General features: G+C 37.6%; 1 protein-coding gene across 1 annotated transcript; it reads right to left on the bottom strand.

Moving 5' to 3' along the window:
• Positions 1-2,148: 2,148 nt before the first annotated feature.
• On the bottom strand, positions 2,149-6,173 carry LOC140163930 (uncharacterized). Its single transcript, XM_072187233.1, has 2 exons — positions 4,666-6,173; positions 2,149-3,284 (listed from the first exon to the last, which is right to left on the bottom strand). The coding sequence occupies exons 1-2, from the start codon at positions 5,569-5,571 to the stop codon at positions 2,730-2,732; spliced, it is 1,461 nt and encodes a 486-aa protein (XP_072043334.1). The 5' UTR covers positions 5,572-6,173; the 3' UTR covers positions 2,149-2,729.
• Between the last annotated feature and the right edge of the window lie 4,245 nt (positions 6,174-10,418).

Here is a 10,418-nt window from a genome sequence, read left to right as displayed (position 1 = left end):
GATGGGCTATTGTGCTGGAGACCTGAAAAGAAGAAAAGCACTAGCCTGGGCAACTTTCTGGAAACTGGAACGCCTTTGGAGAAGCCCATCCCTGCCAATCGAAACAAAAATCAAGCTGTTGGAGACAACTTGTGTTACTGTCTTTCTGTACGGGTGTGAGTCATGGGTAATCACCAAGGACATGGACAACAAGATCAATGCCTTGCAACATCTTGCTACAGAGTCATGTTAAACATCAAGCGTGTGGATCGGATTCCAAATGAACCATCTACAATCTGGCCAACACCATTCCACTGGTTGCCAGAGTCAAGATTCATCAACTCAAATTTCTCGGTCATTATACTGCGTCTTGAAGACGACGAGTCTGTGAAAGAATATGCCCTTTATATTCCACCGCATGTGAGGAGGAAACCGGGACGGCCGAGCACACTGTACTGTTACAGTATGTCCAGCACCTCCTGGCAGATACTGAAGGGATGCTGCAGCCGAACAAAATTTTTTCGCTTGCCCAAGATTGCAATAGTTAGAGCCGACTGATGATGGTGATGATGATGATAATGATAATACCCTTTATATACCCTTTATATAAACCGACATTTAAACGTTTTCGGGCAACCTTTTCTAACCTTTTGCGAATGATGCCGAAAATGCTGGGTACGTTTTATTTTGGATGTTGTATACTGATTAGGTTTTGTGTTTTTTCCTTGTATTGTAGTCCACATTGACCAACCTGAAGGTCTCCATTTGATGAAAAAATATATATGTTTGGCCGGATACTTTCCAAAGATATTTATCACAGTGCATCCAACGGAGAGTTTATTTTTCGGAAAAACCTTCCTATAATAATCTTTGTTATTAAACCTCTTTCAATATAATTTTTCAAATTGTTTGTCATCAATAGTTACGATTTCATGTGTGCTTTATTGCTTGTATTGCCAAGATAAAACACAATTTTACCACTCATAACATTAACAACTTATAATAGTCTTCTTATTCTTTTATTTTTTGAGGTATTGGTGTAGAAGGTTGCTCATTTACCAATAATCAGTTTGTTTTATCAGTAATGTCCACGTAGCCCTATGTCTATATATTTTTTTTTTTTTTTTGAAGCACTTTAACAACTAAGCAAAATACACTTGTTATAATACAGATATTAGCAACAATGCCAGTTATTTGATATATTTCAGTAAGCATATTATTTTAACATTATTTATTTTTCAAACTCATACCTGGTTGGTTGTTCTGTAATCAGTATTAGTGTTGAGTGTTTATGTTCAGATAATAAATCACGCAATCTCTTTTGTTCTTCCAATGATGAGATTACGTCGTTTTCTTGAATGGCCTCGTCAAAACAATCTCTATCTTTACAGTAAACTAAATTAATTTAAATATTTTGTTTAAAATTTGTTTATTTAGCCCTTTTTTAAAAGATTTTTTTAAAGTTTTTTTTCGATTCCTGAAATAAGACACAAATTTAAGATATATATCTTTTTGTTCCAAAATAAGGGGGCAAATAAAAGCAAGGAGTGGTTTAGGGCCGCTGCATTAAATACTACTGGAGTAGAATAATACATTTGCATGGAGCCATAGAACACCGACCTGGAAGGGGAGGTTTAATCAATAACTTGGATAAATGATGTGAAGCTGATTTTATGTCGAACCTAGGAATGCATAGTGCAAAACGCTTGGCATCAGATCGAGCGAGATGGCGTACTCTTGACAGAGAAGTAGAGACTATAGAGATAATACTATTTATATTGTGTGCTTCGTGAATCCTCATACGTGCCCCCATATATATATACATAATTGAATAAACCATAACCAGTCATTATTAAGTAAATTAATGTAAACACTGATGGCGCTATTTGTCTTATTTGTATACGGTATATACATGGAACACTTTCATTGAATTATCAGAAATTAATAGCAAAAATCAGGCCTATATCCGTTCTGAATTACAGATCGTTGACTATTCCAGGGAACTAGAATTATGATTACATTGGTAAATATCACCATGATTAAGAACCAGAGCAATTTTACATAATAATTTTGGATTGCTGTTTTTCCTAATTGCTCGCAATTTAATGTAGTTCCGCAATTACATAGCTATAAGGTTTCATCTTCGAAAGAAAACAATACAGACCATCATGATATGAAGCTGGTTTTATTTTGAACCACGGAGTGCATGGTGAGGACGCTTGACATCAGATCGAGCGAGATGGCGTACTCTTGTGAAGACAACAGCAGCGTCCATTGCATTACGTACCTTCTCTTTGGGTAGAAAAGACTGCAATGCAAAGGTTGCATCAGTTTTTATCGTATCATGAAAATAACCATCTGACATTTGTTAGCATTATCCAGACATACCTTTTACTCTGAACTGATTGTGATTTTAATAAAAACTATACTTTAAATGTCATGAAAAGGGCATTTATATTTGTTAACATTAATATAGATTATTTTCAAAAATGTACATGTAACCTCTTTTGGGGACACCCGGTATTTGGGTACTATAATAGCAAGGTGGTAACTTGTTGAACTTAATCGTTTATGATTGAATGCTTGTTTTCCAGCTATAATTCAATCAAGACCGAATTGAAGAGACTAGTTTGCGATAACGTCCTGTCAACCATACCGAAAATGTCGCTCTTTGCAGGTCAGCCACCAATGCCACAGCGCCTTTGCTCTGACGTCAGACGCAAACTAGTCTTTTTAACTTTGACTTTGTTTCATATTAATTCATATTTGACAGTATATTCCACATTCCATCCGGCTTTGTGATTATTTTGAATAAACACTAAAAGGAACATCATATCACCAGGGTTCACCATTACACGATACGGCAATGGTACTGAAGTGGAAATATTTTCAAGAGTACCTGCATGCACTTCCAAGAAATAGGATGTCTTTGAGCACTTCGAAGACGCCTCCAAGGTCATACCCGATGGTGTTCTCCTTTCAAATATGTACAGACAGCTGCTGTTATCCAAAGCTTTAGTGGTACTGTTATGCTGAAACACATCTGGCAACCCTGAATGCCACGGTGGGATGGCCATGTAATCTGGTCTGATGATTGGTCGAATCAAGGAACAAATGCAAAGGTTGATGTCAACGCCTTCATCTGCGCATGCTTCGTATGGACCGTATCTGGATATCCGCTTGTAGTGGTTTAGAATCATTTTGTGGGTGTCGGAAATACGTACTGAAACAGAGAACACATCTTCGTCTTGGCTCGCGTTCTTGCCAGCAGGTACGTGAATATCTAGCTGGGTGGTTACCTCGCCCTGTGTATTTTACAAAAATAAAGTGATAATTCAATGAGAATGAAACAATGCAACGGATATGTTTGTAGGAACTAAATAGCTTTTAGTTCCAACATTTGAATTCGTTGCCACAAATTTTTTCGACAAATAACATCAGACGAATTGACTTTAATTCGGTCCAGCTCCAGTCAGCTCTGAAACACAAGACTGAAGGGATAAGAAGAAGAAAAAACCGACAACAACAACAACAACAACCACAACCTCATAATGTTCATCCTTTACTGTCTCTGTGCATTAATATTGGTGGTAGAGACTTAACTGTGCTGCTGTTCGAAGACAGATAATGGAAGTTGAAGTTGCCAGGGCGTTTTAAATGGTTGAGGATGGGATGACTCAGAGGCAAGTGGCTGAAATAATGGAAGTGACCCAAACTGTCATTATAGCAGGGTTGTGCAGAGGTACAGGGAGCATATCATTTTGTAAGCGCTCTTTAGCAAAGTCATAGTTCATTGATTTTACAACCGTATGACAAAACAGGCGAAAATAGGAATTTTTTGCACAAGATTGGTAATTTAAAGAGAATTGACCATTGCTCATTGTAATGAGGCTAGTATATGAACAATATAAGCGTGCTCTCTCATTTAATGACATACAATTTGAAAAACATTGTAAGGAACACTTGAGGTTTTGACTCAAAACTTCGCAGTACTGGGAAGACAAGATGTAGTGTAAATCTGACTGAAACATGTCGCAAAGCCAGATTTAACGTTACGCCAGTGGCGTAGCGTCATAGGGGCACGGGGGAAACGTGTCACCCAATCGATTGCAAAATTTAGATAACCCCATAGGAAAATGGTCAAAAAAACGGCTTGTGCCCCGTCCCCAATCAGACCGGTGCCCCCCAAAATATGATGACCCATGCTACGCTACGCCACTGCGTTACGCCAACGTTTATTTGGACTGGCAGCTCAGACACTAGGCTCCTGTCCTCTTTACCAATGCGTCTGATTATTTTGCAAATGGCCTCTTGGTGAATACAGGGTGTCTCATGAAAGGGCGTTCCAAGAAAAGTGGTGATATTTGAAAATGTTTTTTCAGCCATCATTCGGTGTTTACAATGTGAAAGCTATAATTTTCAGAAAACCAGAGCTCATTTTGTAAAACTTGATAATGAGCTTTGTTTGGGACACTCTGTATCTTCCATGATTCCAGCTAAGACTCTGAAACGCATGAACAAGTAATTGTACATTTCATAATTGTTTGATGCTTAACCAAGCATGAAATACACACCCATGAAGGTCAATAATTTTCACACATGGTTTACATTTGCAATGTAGCAATTAAAAGTCTGATACTTTTATTTTTTTAGTAATAATAGTTTAGTTCACATGGGTTATCTTACCGTCTGAGAAGTTTCACGCACATCGCCAAACCATGTTGCTAACAGTCTCTGGCATGAACCAAACCCAGTCGCCGCATCAGGATGTTTAGCTCGGAACTGACTTCGTATCATATTGTTTATCTCTCCTAAAGCAAATTCTGCCAACATCATCTGTCTTGTGTTATTGGCAACATATTTAGTATTATAACTTTCACATATACATCCATTGTAATCAAGAATTGGGATTGAATCACATGTTCTATTGACATCAATTGGTGCTAACAATCCCATCGATTCAACATTATACTTAGCATGCTCAGTTGCCACTTCAATGCTGCCCCCTGGAGCTAGTGTATGGAGAGCGTAATGAAGATCAAGTATGCTGACGAGCCGATCCTGGTTAAGTGCCAATGCCTTCATTTTATCTTCTCCAATTAGTTGAGGCAAGTCCTTTGAGGCATGTATCACTAACATAGGATGGGTCATTTCAACTTGAGCTTCACGTGTTTTCGACAATAAACTTCCGTAATGCATGCCATGATCCGCAAGTAACACCGTTAACGTATTTTTCTGGGTTGATAAAGAGCGCAAGTAATTAGCAAGATCATCATCAAAAGTCTGTATCCTCCGTCCGGTTTCTTCGTGCGCGACGTTCGTCTCCGTGTAGTGAAAATATGGCTGACCATATTTCTGTAACTGTTTTTGTAATTCAGCTAAATATGAAAAGATGTAAAATAGATGGGACTTTCCGTTGTAACATATAACATTGCTAATGTCCCAATAGTCACGAACATTAAGTACTTCACAAGTAGACAATGTCATATCAATTCTATCAATACCAGCGTGTTGGATAGCGTCTTTAATCGTTGTCCAATTCTTACCATTAGTCCCAACGTTCTTTGCAAGGCCCCAATATTTTTCCAACATAAATCGTCTGACCAAGAAGTCGCATAACCTCCTTTTTTATATCTTCCCAATAAAAGTTCACTTTGAATGCTTGCGTATCGGTGGCTAATTTCACCTGAGAATAGCGCTCTCGAATTTTCAATAGTATGCGAATAAACCGATTGGTATAAGTTGTAGCTAAACACATAACCAGTCTCTTGCCTCTGAATAGCTTTTAACGATTTAATCGTAGCTGGCATAGAACGCATAAAATGGCTATGAGAAAGTGAATCCAACCAAATCAGATTGATGTTCACCCCATTATATGTTTTTGGGCGCGACACGTTCGACGTAACTATTTGTGGTGGGAGTAGTAACAGCTGCGATGCGTTATTTTGAACGTAATTCTCCTTCTCTTTTTTATCAATCACCACATTTTCCTTTTCCACGACAACGCACTTAATAAAACAAAACCCAAAGTTTGGTTTCTCTGGTGGCTGTTCCACAAGGCTCTGCAGTTGGGCCTCCAAGTTAGTGGCATTATGAATCTTACTCCATACTACAATCCCTTGGTTCCAATCGATGGTACCTAAGACAATGGAGCTCTTACACATCGAAGGAGAACATTTTACTGATGACGTGCCTTTTGCATCCTACGATTGGAAGAAAACAAACAGAAACCATGTTGATGTTGAAGTAAATAGCAAATACCAATTGAATATATGAATACAAAACCCACCCAAGTCCATGCTTTGGCCAAATTGAGTTAAGCATGGGAAATTGTTGCTATATATAGGCCTGTCATATGTATGAAAGAACAACTCAAATTCACCCTCTGTGTCTATTGCGCATGTGAAAAATAGCATGTATGAAAGAAACTCCCAAATCCAGGATTTGAGTCTTGTAACACATTGATTGAACTCCAGTACAAATAAAATGGGTTTAATCAAGGAAAGTGTGTGGTTTATATTACATGACAGTATGCTTATCAACATTATACATACCTGTGTGCTTTATTTTGTATTATCTTAAGGTAATCTCATTCCAACATTGTTGTCTTTGTATATGATTAAAAAAAACACCCAAGTCCAGCATTTAAAATGATCCCCACGATGTCCCTGAAATGCTAATCGTCATACCGAATACAGTTTGACCCACTCATGTGCACGTAAAACTTACCGCATTGACCAGGTAAATCTAACTGAAGGAATAAAAATGATACACAGGTTTTTTTCTCAAAATCACTTCCCATGGACTTGGGTGGGTTTTGTATTCATGTATTCAATTGTTATTATCTCTTAACTTGTATGTAAGATTTAAAAGTTAGCCCGCCTTTAAAAATGCTGGAATATGTATACCGATAGGCCTGCAAATATGCAATTTCCCAAAGACGAGTCATACGGGTAATTTTAATTGTTTTTTTAATTAAATGAAATCAAAACTCGACCAGCGGTCGACCGCCTTTTCCGGGCGGTTCCGTCCGGTTGGAGCCAGTGTATATTGTTCTAAACAATGGAACTTGGTTCAACCGGCGGTAACCGCCGGTCAACCGGTGGTCGAGTTTTGATCTCATCCCGAAGGGTTCTTCCGTCGCCGTAACGTCCGTCCCCGCTATCCCGTGTCAAACATAATTTTTTTTAATACAAATCCAAATGACATGTTAACTTTGTTTTTTTAATTTGAAAGACATAATTACATAATAAGTTTATGCCATATTGTTGTGGCATTGTGAGTATTATTTTGTCGACTTAATTTAAATTGAATCAAGAAAAAAATTCATTTACAAAAGTTCACTTTGAATAATGACAGTGACAGAGACTCCTGCTAGGGCTAGGAACCATATAAAAAAGTACAGGTAGCTTAATAAACAAGATAACGGTTACCTGATTATAATAAGAAGACAAAAGAAACATAATAAATTACAAGACAATACAAAGCTTGCCAATGTGATACTGAAGAACGTGTTAAGAACCGAAGACTAGCATGGGAGGAACAGGCACACAGCGTCATCATCCCTATATCTTCGTGTCAGAAATTGCCATGATAGTATTGTGAATAGGGAGTTTGTTTGAGATAGGCCGATCGATTCAGGCTAAACACATCACCTTGATGATGTAATATACCACAGCGTTTCCATTTATTAGCTGAAATGGCACGTTTTTACGATCTGCGCATGCTCATTATCGTCTTTGACGTTTCTATCTCAAGAAAATTCGATTTTTCGCCAGTTTATGTTTTCAAGACGCAGAGTAGAATTTCAATACGCACAGTAACGCTTTGAGACTTAACGGTTTGAGAATATAATCACATCAAAAGAATCATACACCATGTGCATCATCATAGCACGACATGCAGTCTATTTTCATTATAGGAATAAAATCAAATAATTATATGCAACGAATGAGCGTGATCTCTTTGTCCCTGAGTTTACTATTCTATACAGACCACTGAAAGAATCAACCTTCAATAATACATTTGAATAGATTTAGGTTATTTTGTGAGAGAAAATCGAAGTGAGTTATGGGGCTGACTGGGTGGCTACGGGTTTTTTAAAAAGAACCACTAACCGCGAAATGTGGATATCCAACTAATTTGCCCCGCAGGGTTACAAAGAAGCACTAACCGCGAAATATGGATATCCAACAAGCTTAAACTATAAATTAGCCCCCGATAGAGGGCAGGGCTTGAAGAATGAGGGGAATTATGGGGTAAAAAGTATAAAAGGGTAGGGTTAGGGTTTAGGGTTAGGGTTAGGGTTAGGGTTTAGGGTTATGGTTAGGGTTAGGGTTTAGGGTTTAGGGTTAGGGTTTCGGGTTAGGGTTAGGACTATTATTATTATTATTATTATTATTATTATTATTATTATTATTATTATTATTATTATTATTATTATTATTATTATTATTATTATTATTATTATTATTATTACCTTAATAACCTCACATATGTTATACGTGCGCTGATGAGAACAGGTTTCTTTGGGTTCGGAGAAATATAAATCATCTGCAATCTTGCAAGACTCCTTATATGGCTTCAAGCGTTTGCATTTTACATGTACGTCTGGCTTGGTAGATGGGTCAAAACGTAGCAAATTGCATTCTTGGTTTTGTTTGTTAGTTGAAACGCTCTATAAGAAATAACAAATTCGAAAGATTAAGGGCTCTGGAATGAGCGTTTCGACAGTATTTTTGTGGGACATGAGAGCACATCAGACATATCGAATTGCATTCTGCATACGAAGAAAGTCCTTCTGATATCAAACAATGTTCATTTTTTGAAATTCACGATATTATTATATACAAATGTTGTAACAAATTATTAAAATTTGATATTTTTTAAAAATGTTGATATAAATATAATGATATGTACTTATACTGAGCATTATGCTTGACAAAACCAATTGAAGTGAAATTTTAACTCACTACAATATTTAGTCCTACGCATCGGAGGACTTCATCAGGTATGACTGATCTGGTCATCTGATCCACTTGAGGGCACATACTTCCTAAGCCACGTTTACGACCCACTTTTAAAGACTGGAAAAGAGTCTAAACAACACCGGAAACCAGTCTCCTTTTTTTGGACACTCTTATAATCAGAAAACCCGACGGATCCATAAAACTGCTTGTGTACAGAAAGCCCACCCATACTGATTAGTACCTTGATTTTAGTTCAGAGCATCCTCTCCATCAAAAAATGGGAGTGGTCAGAACCCTTTTTGATCGTATGAACTCTGTCGTTACAGAAACAGGTAATAAAATCAAAGAAGAAGAGCATATCCGTACAGCCCTGAAAAAATGTGGCTACCCGAAATGGACGATGGACAAAGTGAAAGATCAAATGCAAAACAAAATCCAAAACGCCAATAAACCAAACCCAAAGAAAAGTAAGACCACTGAAGAGCGAAGCAAAGGTATGGTGGTTATCCTTTATGCGAATGGCTCATCAGAGCGGATACAAAGGATTTTCAAAAAACATAAGGTAGATACAGCCATGAAACCCCACCAAACTCTTAGACGCATTTTAGTCCACCCAAAGGATAAACGAGACAAGGAGAAAACAGGAAATTGCATCTACGAAATTGGATGCAAAAATTGTGATCAGTCTTATGTTGGCGAAACTTCACACATGTTTGGAACTAGAATGGCAGAACACAAAGCTGAAGTCAATAAGGCCACCAACAAAAAATACACCCGCTCAGAACGCAAGTTATCAAAAAAGGAACAGACTAAATCAGCAATATCTGATCATGTTGCACGGGCCAACCATGTAATACATTGGGATGAATCAAAGATTCTTGGGCGGGAGCATGACAGGAGGTCTAGAGAGGTTCGATAAGCCATGGAGATAAGAAGAAGGGGGGAGTAAGACCTTGAAAAGAGTCTAAACAACACCGGTAACCAGTCTCAAGTGGATCAGATGACCAGATCAGTCATACCTGATGAAGTCCTCCGATGCGTAGGACGAAATATTGTAGTGAGTTTTAAATTTCACTTGGTTTTGTCAAGCATAATGTCAGTTCTTTTATGTTTTTATTTCAGAGAATCGCAATAAATTATAGCAGTTACATAATGGTTTAAGTCTAGATGAATAAAATAATGTTTATATATTTAAAGCATCAATATTGGCGCCCGTACAACCTAACCGGTTTTATGTGAATAAGCAGATGGTCGCATGATGAGGCAATCTCTTCACGTGGGATAACCGCGCTTGGAGATGCTCTGTGAATTGCTTTTTGATGTTTGGTTTGGTTATGTTAAACCCTACTTCCCATGTAAAAACGATGTATCCACTACATTATTTTGAAAATACTTTATAATATGCTTTACTTGTGAGTGTAGCTACTATTGACTTACTGGTACAACTGAACTCAGATTCAATTTCATTTC

The sequence above is a fragment of the Amphiura filiformis genome, chromosome 11 (assembly GCF_039555335.1).
Source record: "Amphiura filiformis chromosome 11, Afil_fr2py, whole genome shotgun sequence".
NCBI classification, from domain to species: domain Eukaryota; kingdom Metazoa; phylum Echinodermata; class Ophiuroidea; order Amphilepidida; family Amphiuridae; genus Amphiura; species Amphiura filiformis.
The sequence above is the reverse complement of the archived record's forward strand: the minus strand, read 5'-3'. Positions and strand labels throughout refer to the sequence as shown.